At 45.9% G+C, this 18,385-nt stretch overlaps 1 protein-coding gene across 1 annotated transcript in view; it reads right to left on the bottom strand.

The window, feature by feature from the left end:
- Positions 1 to 3,343: 3,343 nt before the first annotated feature.
- Positions 3,344 to 18,385, bottom strand: part of GRIN3A (glutamate ionotropic receptor NMDA type subunit 3A) — a 171,933-nt gene continuing 156,891 nt past the window's right edge. The window contains exons 7-9 of the mRNA XM_058694726.1: positions 13,938 to 14,102; positions 12,149 to 12,225; positions 3,344 to 7,470 (exon numbers count right to left, since the gene is read on the bottom strand). Coding sequence (XP_058550709.1) covers positions 7,131 to 7,470; positions 12,149 to 12,225; positions 13,938 to 14,102 — 582 coding nt within the window. The 3' untranslated portion in view covers positions 3,344 to 7,130. The remainder of the gene's footprint in view (positions 7,471 to 12,148; positions 12,226 to 13,937; positions 14,103 to 18,385) is intronic.

Raw genomic sequence — 18,385 nt, 5'->3', positions numbered from 1 at the left:
TTGTGGCGATTCAGGGGGAGCTTCTGGACAATAGAGAAGTGGTCATCGGGCTTCTTTTAGACCTAACTGGGATGGTGATGCTCACTTCTTGAAGGAAGCTGTGTGCTGCTCTCATCAGTTTCATGGTCGTTTGCTGGTGTGGAATGCCTTTATGCTTTGGTTTTTAATTTTGTTGAGGACTGTCGATTGATAGATAAAGCCAAGTACCAGTGAGTCTGCAGAAAAATTTCGACTACTTGTTAACCATGAAACCTGACTTGAGACAATAAGACAGCTACATTGAGAGGATGTAGACACTGGTGGGTGGTGTGCATGTTGGATTGGTTTACACAGTAGGAAACCCCTGGTGTAGAAGTAACCTCAACATTTCCTGGATCTGTAATCGTCCCACCACAAAGAAAAATTGAGCTTTACTTTCTGGAGGTTTCTGTCCAAGTTTGGTCTCTTCCTAATGGTAGATATCAAGGTCTTATTTGTAGCATACTTCACAGATACTAAAATAAGGACATGGAAAGAACAGTGTCTTAATGTAGTTCCCAGTCCCCAGCAGAGGGCCTGGCACACAGCACTCCAGGAAGGTCCACGTGGTAGGTTAATTCAGCTCCTTGCTTCTGCTAACAGGTCCTCTGAAGTCTGCTGAATTGGACCAATGTGTAATTCAAACCCTACTCACGTTTTTTCACTGTCCAAGTGGAAACAATTTTTCCTCATATATTGAAGTTACTCTTCAAATTTGATTTTCCTAAAATATATTACTATATTTTAAATTTCCTTTTGTAGTGATAACAAAAGGAATTATTATGAATTCTAAAACTACTACCTCTGTTCAAGACAACCCATGATAGCTAGGGTGTCTTTTGTAGGTTTAGTCTTGTTTTGAGGGAAATTATAGATAAAGTTGGAAGCAGTACATTTGCATTAATAAAATAATGCTATGCTCTGAGGATTCCAGGTTACTAAACTCTAAGGAGTAGAATGATTGGAAAGATAGGATGTGGGAGCTGAAAGGAACTTTAAATAAACTATGTCCTTGTTTTAAAGAGGAGGAAACTGGTCCCAGGGCCACTCAGTTTAGTAGTAACAGCAGAATCAAAATGTGGCAATCAGACCTCTGTTTTCTTTTACCCTAAGTGGAGACCTGTACAAATAAGAGTGCATGTTATCAGGAAGATAATAAAATACTTTGAGTCTCCTTAGTCTTTTTGAAGACATACATGAACCTAGTATATTTATCTTTTTTTTTTTTTTTTTAAGTTTATTTTGAGAGAGCGAGAGTGTGTACAAGTGGAGAAAGAGCAGAGAGAGCGGGAGAGAGAATCCCACGCTCACAGCACAGAGTCCAGTGTGGGGCTTGATCCCATAAACCATGAGATCATGACCTGAACTGAAATCAAGAGTCGGACGCTTAGCTGACAACCACCCAGGTGCCCCAAGGAAGACAAAGTTTTAAAAACGCTAACATTAAAAAAGTCTTAGCTAGGTCTCTGCTGTGGACTGAATGTGTACCCCCAAAATTCATGTATTAAAACCCTAATCCTCAATGTGATGGTATCTGGATATGGGGTTTGGGGGAGGTAATTAGGTCTTAGTGTTGAACTCTCATGCTGGGATTAGTGCCCTAACAAGAAGAGATGGGAGAGTGCTTGCTTCCTCTCTGCTTTACACACACACACACACACACACACACACACACACACACACACGGTAAGTGTTTTTGTCTCCATGGTACCTGATGTGCATTTATCAGAACATACGCCACATTGTTTTGCCAGTTTGTATCTCCCCACTGGACTGAGCTCTGTGGGGTCAGAATCTGCTGTTTATCTTTCTCTTTCCAGCAGCTAGCACATCTGGCTCAAAATACGCATCCAATGAATGACTGAATGATGCAAAACAACCTTGGGTAAGCTGGTGGTTGAATTAGATTGCCAAAGATTTGTATTTGTATGATATTCAACTTGGTTATGTTCCCAAAGAATGTGTGTGAAGAATGCATCCTGCTAGCAGGTTCATGACGGCAAGGTTGCCAGCCACGAAAAGTGCGGGGTGTGTCACAAACTGCAGAGTGCCTGAGGCTGTGGGACTGCTGCCTGATTTTCAGCTGTATTTGTACCAGTTCTCGGTTGGGCCAGAAAGCCAGAGATGCCTAAAACAGCTGTTTCTGTGAGCCTCGGGGGCTACAGTGTTGAGTTCAGTGGTGCAGTTAGTGCATCGGCTTCCTTTTCTGTGGAGCTGGGGACCAGGCTGAGGCAGGGGCTGGGGGAGCTGTGGCAGACTGAAGGGGGGTTGGAGGAAGGAGAGGAGTTGTAAGGCAATGATCAGAATCCTGGCAATAGACAATGGCTGTTCTGGAATTGTACCACCTGTGTGTCAGTCTCATCCTGCCACTACTCTCACTAGCTGTGTGACCTTGGGCAACTTCCATAATGCCCTGAGTTGTAGTTTTGCCATCTGTAAAATGGAGTTTACTTTAAATTTTTTTATTTTTGGGGCGCCTGGGTGGCGCAGTCGGTTAAGCGTCCGACTTCAGCCAGGTCACGATCTCGCGGTCTGTGAGTTCGAGCCCCGGGTCAGGCTCCGGGCTGATGGCTCGGAGCCTGGAGCCTGTTTCCGATTCTGTGTCTCCCTCTCTCTCTGCCCCTCCCCCGTTCATGCTCTGTCTCTCTCTGTCCCAAAAATAAATAAAAACGTTGAAAAAAAAAAAAATAAATTTTTTTATTTTTGAGACAGAAACAGAGCATGAGTGGGGGAGGGGCAGAGAGCCCGATGCAGGGCTTGAACCCACGAACCGTGAGATCATGACCTGAGCTGAAGTTGGGCGCTTAACCAACTGAGCCACCCAGGGGCCCCATGGAGTTTATCTACTTTAGACTAGGTCTAGAGAACCTGTGCCATGGGGTTCTAACGAAGATTAAATAAAATAAGTGCTCAGTAAATGTTAGCTATGACAGTATTGTCTGTTTATAGGTAGGGAAAAGGGCAGATTATGAGAAGGTCTTCGAGCTTACAGAGCATGCCCATCTTACTCACTGCTGTGTCTCTAGCACTTGGCTGTTTAACAAGCAGAAGGCTGTTGAATTACCACATGAGGGTGGTCCGGGCAGAATTTTTTAGAGATCTCTCAATGTTGTGGAATTTCCTAGAATGTCTTTCAGACAAAGTCACTTCGATTCTACTTTGTGATGCCTGGGCTCTGAGTTTTCTCAGTATGTTTTGGGACCATGTTATCTCAACTAAGTAAATGTATAAATCACAGCATGATTGGGTCTCCTATGAGGAAGGGGCTGGTACCATGCCTGTATGTGAATCCCCAAAGATAATGCCAGCAGTACATTGGAAAATCAAGTTTCTATCTGAACATTTATTCCACAGTCATAGAAACTGAAGATGGAAAAGACCTGAGGACATCTAGTCCATCCACATGATTGTACAAGAAAAGTGGCTGGAGCAAAACAGCCTGTTCACTTCATGCTCACGAGACAGCATTTCAATTCTTCCTGGAGCGGAGCGATTGCACACACAGTACAATGAAGACACAATGCAAAAACACTCTTTACAAACCTTAAGAAAATACTTCTAAATACGTTATTTTCATAAAACGATTGGGGACTAAACTGAAAAAGTGAAGGAGTCCTGGATTAGATGGGTGTTGTTGGTGGGTGAAGAAAGGAACAACTCAACAGAGCAGGTCGTGAAGCGGTTCTTTCCGTGACTACAGGATTTTCTGGTTTGCCTATCAAAAATGAGTTGGGAGGAAGAGAGGCTCTAAAGTACTTTCTTTCCCCTTCATTCTTTATCCACACCTAGGACGTGCGTATTAGCTCCAAGACTTTGTTGGACCCAGCACCAACACTGGAAGCCCCCAGCCTGGAAGACACGGCTCAGTTTTACTTGGTGGCTGCTCTGGTTGGCACAGAAGCAGAAGCTCCCAGATAGGGCTTGTGCAACAGCAGGATCCATGAATAATGGAGAGTCCCCTCCAGGCATGTTGAATAGCTCAACTGGTTGTATCCCTGTGGCTGCCTCACTTGTCTTCCCATTCTTCCAACTCCTCTTTAATGAGTGGAAGGATCCCCTTGCCTCTCCACCTCGAGGCATCCACACTCTGGGGCCCTTATTATTATTGACAGGAACCAAAGTGTAGCCCTATCAGTTCCTGATCACCCCGTCGTACTTGACTGTGTGCTTCCTGTGCCCCAGAGGAATTTCCCCTTGGGACATGGGATGGGGTGTGTAACACAATCAGGCTGTCATGTTCCAGGTTTCACCACACAAGAGCTTGGATTGGAAAAGAACGGGCCTTCCTGATCTCATGAAACAAAAGCCCAGAAGAGGAGGCAAGGTAGCATCCCTGATCTTTTTTCCTTATTAAAATACCACCCTCCACCTGAAGATTTTGATCTTTGTGTTTTTTGAGCCTAAGGGGAGCTGAAAGAACAGAGGTGGAGAACAGAAAGGAGGGTTTTCAAAGGACCCTCCATTTCATGAACTCTATAAAACACAACACACTGTTTCACACATTGCAAAACACTGTTCAATTACTACCGATAAAAAACAATCATTGCTACTTAAGACAGCTTCATCTCACCACAAGCAATTACGCTGTTTCTTTTTATCCAGAAAATGGAAGCATTTTAAGCAATGCTGACAGCAGTAAGCCTGCTTTCAGCCCCTGCTGCTGCTTGCCGCATCCTGGCCACTGTTTTGGCCAAGTTCCTCAGAAGATATTCGAGAAGCTGTGCACTGGCCATCTACTTTGTGGATAGGCAGGGCCGTCTGGCATGTTACCACTGCTCAGAACGCCCCAGGAGAAAAGCTTAAGGTAAACCCGTTATACAAAAATCCAAACTTACAAAACAGATACGTTAGGGGATAATTAATTGCATTACAAAAGGATTTTTTACAAAAGAATTCACCTCTGGGTTCCTTTAAATAGCCAGCTTCTCAAGGACAGTCAGAATATGAGCTGAGTTATAAAAATGTCTATGTACATTAGGAGCATGGCTGTTACGTGAGTTGAGGTACACCTGTACATCAGCCTTCCAGGCCGCGCAGAGGTTTGGGGAGCGCAGAGCATGATGGCAGGAGTCTACAGCATCGTCAGCTGTTGCAGATGGGTGGCGATGGCTACCAGGCATAATTTTCCAAAGACAGTTGCAAACCTATTTCTGGGCCTGGGGCGAGAACATGGGAGGATAGGGCATTTCAAAGCAGAATTGTCCTGTTTCCAGGGCTCCCCGTTCTGTTTTATCTGTGAGGCTGAAGTCCAACTAGAACCTTCCCACCTCTCTCATCAGTATCTCTGTGCCTACATCCACCCCAGGGCTTTCTCGGACAATTAACTAAAGTGTTATCTAATTACAGCTTAAGGAATTATCTTTCCCTGGGGACTGGGTAGTGCTTGGCGGAAACACAGGAGAAATTTTGTGATTGAGGAGCCTTTCCAATGATGGGCAGCTGTTACAGAGCACAGTGCTTTGGGACAGTGCTGTGAATTCATTGTGGGCGTTCCATTTGATATGAGGGCGGAGCAAAATAACTGGTAAGTAAAGAAGTCTAGTCCTGAATGGTGCCCTGGGGTGGAAGTGGCTGTATGGAAGGTCAGTCAGCAGCTGTGTGCTGCAACATAAACTCAAAAAGGCTCTTACTTCTCCCCGGGCCTGGAGCAGCCATACTTCTTGAAGTGTTTCTTGAAAAGTAATTGTTGGATCACACCTGTCAATCACCTGGGAGAGTTCGTTAAGAAGTAGGTTTCTAAGCTCACCTCCAGACTCCCCAGCTCACCCCATCTGCTGGGGGAAGGCCCTGGCAATCATGTTCTAATGGGTTCCTAGATGCTTCCTACCTACACTAGCCCTGGGAACTGATGTTCCATAGTTGGCCAGGACTTTCCCTTCCTGCATGCATGTCCACATCATGGCAACCAGGACCTGGATGCCGGCACAGAGGGGAAGCCAGGGTACTGGTATCACTTTCTTGGGGCATTGGGTGGGGCCTGGGGGAGAAGGGAGGGACCACACCTGGTCACAGCCCCTCAGGGATGAGTGGGTGTGGGGCTGGGAGACGGACTGGGTAGTGACCAATATAGCTCTGGACAACACAGGGGACAGTCCCAAATGTTAAAGCTTGGTGTTTGCAGGGGAGGTTTGATTTTGGGATTCCTAGAGCTGAGACAAGTGCTGATTTGAAAATGGCCTGGAATGTGGTTTGCAGAGCATTTTCACTTCACCCACAGTGCCAGCTCACATGTCCCGTACAGGCAATAAGCAGGGATATTCCAGTATCATCCTAAGGCCACATCCGTGCTTTGCTTTTCTTTATAAAAGGCACACTCTAGTGGGGACGCTTAGATTGGAAGTACAGTCCTATTCATTCCTTAGCCAAAGAGCTTTTCTGGCCTGGAGCTTTTGTTCTTCAGCATGGTGTACATTTTTAATGTACTCACCTCTTCTGTCTGTCCTGTTCCCACTCACTCACCACATCCCTCTCCCCTTTCATAGTCCTACTAAATGTGGGTCAGGATGGTGTCGGAGATCCAGGACCCTCTCAAAAACATGGCTGTTGCCTGATCCAGTCAGTCCTTGGTCTGCTGTGATGCTAATGAGTTCACTTAATGTTTTACATACCCGCCTCACTGCCCTTTCTCTGGCCCTTGTCTGGCCCTACATTCAGAATGTAGGAACAAATGTAGATGGGAGACTCGTATCAAAAGCCCCAACCCTGGATAATCCTGTTCCATACTAAGATTAAAACCAGGTATGAGGAACAGTTTTATCTCCTGTTGGTGTTAGGGCAGAGAAAGGGCTAAAACCCAGAACTATGTGTGTGGCACCCGATGAAAAGGTTTTCAGGAGCTGGGGTTGCCTGGTCATTTACAGACCCTTTACCACGCAGTTTACTCCTAATTTACGATCCCTGCTCTTGAAATACCCCTACCCTGGAGAGCTAGAGAGTCAGCTTCTGAAGAGCTGTGGTTGCGTTTTAGGCTATGGGATGAGCAGACTTGACCTCTAAGAAGACTTAGACCTCACCTTCCCCACACTTGTGTCAGTAGTTACAAAAGAGCATTACAAAGTGTCTCAAGGGCTCAGAGGAATGCCAGGAACTGAGAAGGGGAGCAGCATGGTCACCTAGGACTCACAAGTCCGGTTTGTCCTTTGATACTCTTCCAGCTCCGTTTTCCTGCTCACAGCCAGCTGCAGCTCCTGCCGGATCACCTGAATCTGCTTCTCGAGCTCCGAGAGTTCCTGCATCACTGAGTTCCGAGCTCCATTTAGGGAGTCCGCCTTTCCATTGGTGGTCAGTGAGGCAGGGAGCTCTCGTCTTCTCGGAGGGAGTGGGATGTCCTGGTGGGCCTGGATGCCCAGCTGGTTTTGTCCTTCGTCACTAAAGATGTATTTCCGTCGGTTGTCATGACTCAGACTGGAAGTATTCCACACACTGGAATGCTGACGGGGTCCCACATTGGACCTAGGAAACAAAGACACATCAGATTTACCTTCCATTCTGCAGCTCTTAGAGTGCTGTCCCCCGACTGTTGGCCATTTCAAACTGCGGCCGTGGAGCTGGTTATGCATCCAGAGGTGAAGCCACAAAGCCAGGGACAGACTCCTGCTGGAGTGGCACAGGGACAAAAAGTCAATACAGTTCTTTTTCAACTGCAGTTCAAGGTCTTACCAAATCGGAATGGGTGTGTCATCTGGAGGGCTGATGGACCAGGGTCTGGCATATTTTATGAAGTAGCTTGGATGTCTTTCCAGTCCCTTCCTGCTGGTGAGGCTCAGAGAGCAGCAGTGCCTTGAAACATTCTCTGGCCATAAAGATGGTGCTTTGGGAAAAGTGAGGATCTGTTGGACTCGAAGCATCGATACTATCAAACGGCTCATCCTTAGTCCCACAGGACTACTATGATGTTTACTAGAGTTTGAGGGGAATAAAAACATACAAGCTGCAGGTTTCAGCAAAAGGTTTTCCATTAGAGGGATGACTTTACATGGGCTGAGAATGACAGCTTGGGTCTGAAGCTTAAAAAGAAACCCCAAGAAAGCCTCAAATTCTTGCTGGAATAAAGAAAGTCAATAGAAATAGATTCACAATCCTCCTTTAGGCTTCCATCAAACCAACTACCCCATCTCAGAGATGGCTGTAGACAGGAAGAGTTACTGTCGGACAGGCACAAGAGGAGGGGGGATTTGGTGCCTGAAATCCACTGACAGATGCAATGAGAAGAGTTTCTTGCTTCACGAACAGACTGGAGCCCTAAGCAGGATAGCTTCTGATTTCTTCTAGCCGGGGAGGAGGAGGGTTATGACCACTTTTGCAATCTACCACAGGGCAAACCTAAGTAGAAACACTCTATTATAAAAGTCCTTGTGTTTTTGTTCCCATCCATGTAACTGAATCAAGACTTTATTTCTGGATTCTTAATTTCCAGAAGAAGGGGAGGACCTCCAGAGGCAGGGGAACAGGGAGGGGTAATAAAGTCTTGATTCAGTTACATGGATGAGAACAGAAACACAAGGGCTTAATAGGATGATTCTGTTTCATCTTGCCCTGTGGTAGACTGCAAAAATGGTCATAATCCTTTGTTCCTCCTTTTCATCCATGTCCCTCTGAGTTTGCAGCTCCTCTTTATCAAGGGGGATTAAAGGGCAGGGGGGGAAGTCTGGCTTTTCCTCCCCCTTGAATGTAGTCTGGTTTCATGACTTGTTTTGGCAACAGAAAATAGCAGAAATGGCACGTGGCAGTTCCAAGCCTAAACTTTTAAGAAGCCTCGTGCACCTTCACTGAGGGTCCCTCTCAGACCCTGCTGCTACAGTGGGAACCAGTCCAGACTAGTCTGCTGATATAACAGATCATGTGCAGAGAGTCCCCAGTCTTCCCAGTTGACCCAGCCGAGGCCATAGACCAGCCAGCTTAGCTGCTTTTCCCCTCCCCACAAGCTGGCTGCAGACATATGAGCAAATGTAGCCAAGCTCAGCCAAGTCTGGCCCAGATCAGGAAACTGCACAGCTGACCCACAGATTACTAAGCAACTTGCTGTTGTTGTAAAAAAGTTATTGAGATAATTTTCTTACACAGGAAAAACTAAGAGATACAGGCCCCAAGCCATTCAAATACATTCCAAACTACCCTGCGGTTCCTTTACATTTCTCATCATCTAAGTCTCCTATCAATGAGCAGGTGGCACCAGAGCTTAGCTTTCATGGGTCCTGGGCTGTGAAACAGCTCCACTGGCTTTACACCTAGATCAGACGTGCAGTTACAATTTTACTTCCAGCCCTACGGTTCCCTTGAATTTTTCCTTCAAATCTTTTCCAATTGAATTTGAGAAATTCCAAGACCGTCTCATCTGGTTTACAGTTTTCGTGTATCTGGGGGTGAGGAGAAAGGGGAAATGGGGGTGTATTGGAGACCCAGTGGGGTGAAGTATAAACCAAAACTTACATGAAATCCCAGGTTCAATAAACCAAGGACTAGGTGTAGTCTCTTGCAATATCTACTTTTTTTCTCTGCTTTAAATAGAAAAGGAACATCATCTACTTTCATATCATGGCCCAGGATTTCTTTAAGCCTTTCCTCAAATCCACATGTTAGTAATTTGCTCACCTATCTTTCTTTTTTAACTCAAATCTTTATTCTCCAGCAGGTAGACACACAATCCACCATCCCCGGTCCTCGGGGCCATACTCCTCTGCATTCACCCACTAATTTATTGTTTTATTCATTCAATAAATATGGGGCACACTGGAGGGACGCCAAGGTGTAGCAGACACAGGCATTTGCATAGATATTCTTCCAAGAAAAGAGGGAAAGCGTTTTCAACCCAACAGACCTAACTCTGGGACCACAGAATGATTCCTAAGGAAAACCTAGGAGAAGGGTGTCTGCAAATTCTCCCGGTATGTCTGGGCAACCACAGAAATCAGGTAAGTAGAGATAGCCCATGTGGTTTTCTCGAGAGCTTTGTATGTATATCTGGGAGTATATATAATACAGAAGAATAAGCAAAAGCTGGCTTCCATGACAAAGTCTGTTTGCCAGCATTTACAAGTGCCCTGGTAATCGACATGTGGCTCTGGGCTCCCTATGAATAGAAGATGACAGATACTGGTGTCTAATTGGAAGCCTCTACAGGGTTTAGGTTATGTTTTGTATTGAACCTTCCTCAGCCTTAGAGTGTAATGTGACCTGTGGGTGAACTGCATCTGACACTAAAAATGAGCAAAACGAGCTTCCACAGACCAATTATGTAACACTGAAGTTCAGTACTCCATGAGACCATTCCGAGGAGACGTGACAGCTGGGGGGGACCTCAAACACTCACGGCATCTGAAAGGTTACGTACAGCCGGGTGTCGGGCTGTAGGGAGGCGGCACAGCGAGCGTGGGCCCAGGATAGGCCATGAGGGCGTGTTTTGTCTTAGCTCCTCAAAATAAGGGGCTCCAAAAGGGAATCTGCCAAGAAAAATGGATCCATTGAGTGGAAGACACATTTGGTTCTCAACTGAGGTGAGAGAGAGGTGACTAGGGATCACATCACGGTTGGAAATGGGATCACTGGGCTTCCTGTTTCTATTGTGGCTGGTCAACAAATGCTTTGTCATGAGATAATGTCTTTGCTGCTATGTCTTCTTGTGTTCCTCTGGTTAAAAAATTTGTGTTAAAAATAATTACAGAAAAAAAAGCGTATGTAACATGACATAGAACAGCTGTGACCTGATTAGTCTACAGCTTGTCGCTGACAGGGCTGCAATATGATCCAGGAATACCACAGACTGAGAGGGTGGGAGGTGCTCACTGACTGGAAAGAGGGGCTCCGAGAGATAACAGAAAGGATTCTGACAAACTAGATGCAAACTGGAGACAAGGGGATGGCAGCAGTCCCAGAGGAGGTACAAACGATGAAAAAAAATCATGCTTTTTCACCCCTTTTTCCTTCTCCGCTATTATGAGAAGCGTGAGTGGCAGATTTCAAAATTACCCAGAAAGCTGAACTTTGAGCTGAAGCTCTGCCCCAGAGCTGCCTAGAGGGGGTGCCCTGAACTGAGGCCTCTGGGCCTGAGAAAGAAGGAGGTGGGCGGCCCCAGGCAGCACGCAGCAGAGGCCAGCCAGGAGCTGGGCCAAATGCTACTGGCGTCTTCAGCCACAACAGCCATTCCCAGGCTGGATGTGGGGAAGGTGTGAAGCTTCGGTTTTCAGATGTCATCTATGCATTTAATGCTTTTTACTTCCTATTAACGAGACACTTTTTCTAGGGAGTTTGTAGGAAGAGTGCCAGGAAATGGATTAAGCAGAACACGTCTGTTGCATATTTCAAATATTCCTAGGAGTGCTGGAAAGGAGTAGGGAGCAGAAACATGCCAGAAAGGCAATACTGTGTGAAACGAATTGCCTGCAGTACTCATGAATTAAGTCTTATGTGTACTCTGTGCATGATAACAAGAGCTAAAATAGCTTTGTTTTCAGGGCTTTACGTGTATTATCTCATTTAATCCTTACAGCATCTCTAGGAAGTAGGTACTGCTTTTATCACAATCACAAATGAGGACACTGAGGCACAAAGAGGTTAAATAAGTAACTTGCTCAAGGCCACATGTATAGCAAGTGTCTGTGACAGGATTTGGATCCAGACGCTTGACTTTAGAGACCACAGCCTCATTGCTAACCATGACATATACTGCCTATACTGCATTTCAGTGTCCATGTACGTACAGATATATTTTTTATTCTCTGTTCTATTTCTGTTTGAAATCACATATACTTTTACTGAGGGTGCTATCATTAACTTGGTCCTGATTTGATCTGAATTATTTATACATTATTTCCCCTTGGAGCAGGGAGTCTCAGTTACACCTCTCCACTTTTATTATCTTTTATAAATTTTTTTAAATGTTTGAGAGAGAGAGAGAGAGCAAGCGCACAAGTGGGAGAGGGGCAGAGAGACAGGGAGGGAGATACAGAGTACGAAGCAGACTCCAAGCTCCTCACTGTCAGCACAGAGCCTGACATGGGGCTCAAGCTCACGAACCATGAGATCATGACTTGAGCCAAAGTTGGATGCTTAACCGACTGAGCCACCCAGACACCTCAACATCTCTCCACTTTTATTTTAACCAACATAAAGACACCTGGCGCTGGTCTCTTACCTTTTTTCCACACGTTTAGTCTTGAAACGCTGCTGCTTTTCCTCTACAAATGATGTGTTGAGTGCTCTATGTAATCTCTGGCAGAAAGAACAGATTCACACATTAGAAACACACAATCTGGGACAAAGTACCTCCTGAGATTCAACAGTGTATCTCGTTGTTACTAATATTTTTGCCTCTTTAAACACATTTCCAGGGATGCCCCAAAACAGATCAACAACCTTCAGCCCTAAATCTCAAAAGAACCAAATTCTAAGTTGTTATTCTACCTGGAGGGAAAAAAGTAATTTGATAGGTAGCTTAGAAACACTCTGGGTTGGGGGCACCAGGGTGGCTTAGTCGGTTGGGTATCCGACTTCAGCTCAGGTCCCGATCTCGTGGTTTGTGGGTTTGAGCCCCGCATCGGGCCCTGTGCTACCAGCTCAGAGCCTGGTGCCTGCTTCGGATTCTGTGTCTCCCTCTCTCTCTGCCCCTCCCCTGCTCATTCTCTCTCTCTCTCTCTCTCTCTCAAAAATAATAATAAAGATTTAAAAAAATTAAAAAAAACCGCTCTGGGTTGTAAAAAGGTATGTGACAGAAAGAAGAGCTGTCACAACGTGTGTGGCAAAAGGCCTTGTGAAATTGCTAAAGGTGAGTCAGAAACTTAAGTCTGAACTTCTTGCCAGCCAAAACAAAGCAGGCAAGCATTCAGAATGAATGAAGCCAGTCACGTTGGCACACAATGAAGGTAACTTGTCTGTGGAGTTCTCCTGAGGAGACCAAATACTTTCCAGGATGAAGCAGGAAGAACAGGGTTCCAAGTGAGGAAACCAATGACAGTGACTTATCAAAAAAAAGGGGGGAGGGGAGGGGATAGTTAGCACCCAATGAAGGTAACTTGTCTGTGGAGTTCTCCTGAGGAGACCAAATACTTTCCAGGATGAAGCAGGAACCCTGTTCTTCCAAGTGAGGAAACCAATGACAGTGACTTATCAGAAAAAAGGGGGGAGGGGAGGGGATGGTGTTAACACAACGGAGAGGTTGGCATCTGGGCAGCCTGACAGCCCAATGAGGCCCAGGAGTGTGGAGGGAGCCCCGAGGGAGCCCTTGGCAGGAGATCAAGATGGCACCGTGGGCCTCTGCCCCACCGGGGTCAGCTGATGCTGCTGCCAGACCTCTCCCCTTCTGATTCTCCGTACCCTTTGGATTCTTCTACTTTGGCCCTCCGTGCCAGCTGCCTTCAGGGGGCACTGTGCAAGGGAATGTGCCTGAAGGGCTGGTTGGCCTGGCGGTTTCAGTCCTTCCGTGACTGAGTGTGCTGGTGTCTGCCTTACCTGGCCGGCCTTCGATCCTGTGTGGCTCTGCCTTGGCACCAGTGGACTTGGCACTTGGGACCATTGAAAATGGGGACAGAATAGAGCTCAGTGGGTTCATCTAAAGGGAAACAGGGATTCGAAGCTCATTTAATGAGTTTCAATTTTAGCTAGAATGGAGTCTGTAGGAAATAAATCTTTCGCACCATCTCTTCAGATTGTCGCTATTAAGTGAAATCAGGTTAAAAACAATTCTGTTGCTTCCAATGTGAGCAACAGTGGAGGTTTATAGGAAAGGACAGGTTGTTGTGGGATAGGCTAATTCAAGGGGAAAGTGAATTAATGGAATAGAAGAACTCCATCTTCTACACTGTCTACACCACCCTAGGTCTCTTGGGAACTTGTCACCTGTCGTTCTGACTCGGGGCTCTGGACTCTCCCACCACTGGGAATTCTGACAGTTAAGAATACTGGAGCAGGACACCCGCAGCACTCACCTGGCTGGTGTGGAGCCAGTACTGCAGCCTAGATTTGTTCTTGATTCGTGGAAGCAGCAGCCTGTACACTATGTGCTCACCAATGGTGGTCAAGATGGACAGACCAAATCCGACGCACAGCAGCACGAAGAGTCCAGAGAAGTGTTTGATGCCCATTTGCAAAGTCTGTGGCAGAGTAGGAAAGGAAAGGCCATGAGTGTGATTCTCCTCCTGGCCCCAGGCTTGTTTAAAAAAAAATTTTTTTAAATCTTTATTTACGTATAAGATGGAGATAGACCGTGAGCAGGGGAGGGGCAGAGAGAAAGGGACAGCTGTCAGCACAGAGCCCGACGCGGGGCTCGAACTCACGAACTATGAGATCATGACCTGAGCTGAAGTCGGACGCTCAACTGACTGAGCCACCAGGCACCCCTAGGGTTGTTTTTAGATGCAGATACTTTTTCCTTGGACCCAAGCAGAGTAGGAGAGCATCCCTCCCTGCGAGCTCGGCAGCCTTCACCATACTACACGTTGTGAGAGGAACCCAGCCAGGACCAAGGGCTCCTGAGCAGCACACTTTCCAGGGAGCTGCACACACATAGTTCTATTTTATGAATGGTTCCTGCGTCTGGAAGGCCCCACAGTCACTACAGAGAGACTGAGAGAGCAGGAGACACCAAGAATTGAGACAATTTAACAAACTAAAGCACCGAACAGTTATCAAGGAAAGAACCTTTCTCAGGGACACAGAATGAGAAGGTTTAAGGGGAAGAGATGATGAATTCGATAATTTTGACATTTAGATCTGGCAGGAACATAGAGATTATCTAGTTCAATGTCCTCATTTTATTTTTTATTTTTTTAATTTATTGTTTTTAATGTTTATTTTTGAGAGAGAGAGAGAGAGAGAGAGAGAGAGAGAGCGCAGAGGGGAAGGGCAGAGAGAGGGAGACACAGAATCCAAAGCAGGCTCCAGGCTGAGCTGTCAGCACAGAGCCGATGCGGGGCTTGAACTCACAAGCTGTGAGATCATGACCTGAGCCAAAGTCGGTCACTTAAACAACTGAGCTACCCAGGCACCCCTCAGTGTCCTCATTTTACAGATGAGGGACCTGGGACCAGGGAAGTGAAGTAAAATCAGGCAGGTCACAAAATTAGACAGCCAGAGAGGAGAAAAAGGAAGGACCTAATATTTACTGATTGCTTACTTTTTTGCACTGAGATAGGCATTAAAACCACAATTGACAGTTGGACTGAAGTCCTTTCAGGTTTTAAGTGGCAGAGCTGGTCTATGATTCCATGTTTGTTTAGCTGCGAAGACTGGGCTCTTTCTGCCGTACAACCAAACAGCAGCAGTTACATAACAATAGTTACAACGACTATATGGGGCAGGCACTTTGCTAAGTGATTTACATATGAGATCTAACAGAATCCTCACAAATTCTCTATGAAATGGGTATTACTTGGTCACAGACATCAATGATGACAGTCAATCCTGCAGAAAGAAAGACTTCTGACACACCGAGTGCCTACTACATGTCAGGCACTCTTGAAGTACCATGGGATGAAGACAGGAGGGTTATGTCCCTGTTTGTCTTTTTTTATTTTATTTTTTTTAATGTTTATTTTTGAGACAGAGAGAGACACAGCATGAATGGGGGAGGGTCAGGGAGAGAGGGAGACACAGAATCTGAAACAGTCTCCAGGCTCTGAGCTGTCAGCACAGGGCCCAACGCGGGGCTCGAACTCACGGACCGTGAGATCATGACCTGAGCTGAAGTCGGACGCTTAACCAACTGAGCCACCCAGGCGCCCCACGTCCCTGCCTTTAATCAGCTTGAGTCTAGGGAGGAAGCAAACATTTATACCCCATGATACGTACGCTGATCCAGGTCTCCTCAGTTTTGTAGAGGAGGTGGCTTGTGAGATAAGATTTAAAGTAAGAGAAGTAGAACGTGGAGGCTTGGTGGGAAAGTAAGCACTCTGAAGGCGGCAGAAACAGAAGGAAAGAAGTGACCTCTGGTGCAGTGGTGGAAGAGGTTGTGAAACAGACCAATATGGCTGAGGGGGAGAGTGCAGCAGGCGTGTGTCGTGAGGGAGAAACAGGGCTCACTTAGCATGTCAGTGCTAAGGAGCCTGGTGTCATCCCTCTGCTGAGGGCTTTTGACCACCATCATTGTCATCATCAATAATTATTTAGCAGTTAATTGTGGAAGGCGTAGCTCTTAACACTTTATCACTGTAGCAGCTTGCTTACTATTCATAACAACCTATGAGGTAGGTACTTAGGAACAAAATAGCTTAGCAACTTGTCCAAGGTCACATAACTAGCAAAGGTTAGAGCTGGGGTTCAAACCCAGGCAGTCTGGCTCCAGAGCCTATACTCTTAACCATCTCACTTGACTGATGTCAGTGTCCTCCCATTTTCTCTCTCTCTCTCTTTTTTTTTTTTTTTTTTTTTTTTTTGAGACAGAGCATGTGAGTTGGGGAGGGGCAGAGGGAGAGGGAGACAGAGAATCCTAAGTAGGCTCCACGCCCAGCATGGAGCCCAATGCAGGGCTCGATCCCATGACAATGAGATCATGACCTGAGCCCAAATCAAGAGTCAGATGCTTAACCGACTGAGCCACCCAGGCACCCCTTTTTTTTCCTCCCATTCTCTTGAGGGGTTTTCCTTTCTTTCATTCTCTCCATTTCTACCTCCAATCCTGAATAAATAGCTAGCCAGATGTGATTCAGGCATGGGTCTGCCTCCTGGGTATACCAGGAAGTCCATCTGAGGGCAGCAGAGGTAGAGCTTGGGGATTTCAGACTCCAGTGGAGTCTTTTTTCTTCCATGACAGCACCTGCAGCAATGGCTCTGTATCAATGACAGCTTCTGGGATCCCTGGAGAAGTAATGGCTCTAGGTGAGCCGGGGCACAGAGCATGCCCCACGTATAGGAGCTTGAGCACAAGGCAGGACTAGGGAGACCACCTGAGATTGAGGCAGATGCCCAGCGCTAGGGAATAAAAGAATGCTGGTCTAGGAAAGGCAAGAGGTGTATCAGGTCCCGAGAGCTACACAGGTCCCATGGATTCTCCTGGGACATCTCTGTACCAGTGGTGACCACCCATATAATGCTGACCCCCAGAAAGTAGATTATGAATGTGTCTGAAAATAGTCCTTGGGCTGGACCTGTCGTAATGTGTATGGTATGTCTATTATATAAGGATTCAACGAGTTGTTACTACTACGGTAGAAGAATAAAATGGTGGAATTCATTTCCAACTTTAACACTAACATCATCAAACATTCAGCAAAACACTCAACATATTGGCACTGCTTTCTTATAAGTTGGTGCCAAGATGAGGGAGACAAATGTAACTTATGGCAAAACATCACATCTTGCCTTTGCATGTGTGGCTTCCCCCTCTTGTGCATGACAAGAACTGGTCTCATTTTCCTCTTATTGCCTCAATAACAAATAGGCTATATTCAGTTTATTTTACACATTTTTCTTTCAATTTCTGTTGTTTACACCCACATACATTTAATAGACTAACAGATAGTTACCGTCTATTGGGCGTCTAATGTGTGTGCCAGACATCATACATGCATATTATGACCTTATGATAACCCTATTAGTATTATTATCCCCATTTCACATTCAAGGAAACTGAGTCTCATAGAGATTAACTACCTTACCCAAGATCTTACAAGCTAATAAATGAAGGAGTCTGGCTATGGATCCAGGACTGTTTGATGCTAAAGCCTGTGCTGCTTTTCAAGCGAACACCATTTACAGGTATCCCTTGTGATCTGAACTCTTAATATTTATTCCCTAGAACAACTTGCAGATATTTTAATTCGAAATCCACCATCTGAATTGAAAATCCACTATAATCTTCCTGTGAGCATCACCGAATGTGTTTAAATTGGGTCTGAGTCTGAGTGATAAGATGTCTCGCGGCAGTTGTGATATTCAGCTGTTCTTCTCCCAGGATCATGTTGAATGAATGTGCTGTGCATTAGCTATGTGCATCTGCTCCACAGATCACGCGAAAAATTTCTTTCTAATAAAGTGGAACTTGCTCAACTTCACATTTAACATTGGCCAGAGGAAGAAGAAGAGAAGCAGTGGATATTCAACGTCAAATCTTGACAATAAATTTAAGCAATGCAGACAAAATGATGGCGGTTGTAAGTGACAGGAGTATGGACATCATTCAGAAGTGCAGTCAGGGCCCAGGGGTGTGTTGTCAAGAGCTGCATAAGTGACGGCAAGGCAATGCCAACAGACATGAGGTTCGTGTTTTCCTCATCCCATTGCTTCTTCTGAAGCTTCATTTGATAGCTTGCAGCCACACACATCTGGGGGCTCCAGTGCCAAAGAGAGAAGACTGTCCTAGGATTTAGCCATGGGCAAATCTCACGCATTCATGGCTTCACCTAGTCTTTCACATGCTCGGTCTAGGCCATCTGATGTC

Source organism: Neofelis nebulosa, chromosome 12, assembly GCF_028018385.1.
Source record: "Neofelis nebulosa isolate mNeoNeb1 chromosome 12, mNeoNeb1.pri, whole genome shotgun sequence".
NCBI classification, from domain to species: Eukaryota; Metazoa; Chordata; class Mammalia; order Carnivora; family Felidae; genus Neofelis; species Neofelis nebulosa.
The sequence above is the reverse complement of the archived record's forward strand: the minus strand, read 5'-3'. Positions and strand labels throughout refer to the sequence as shown.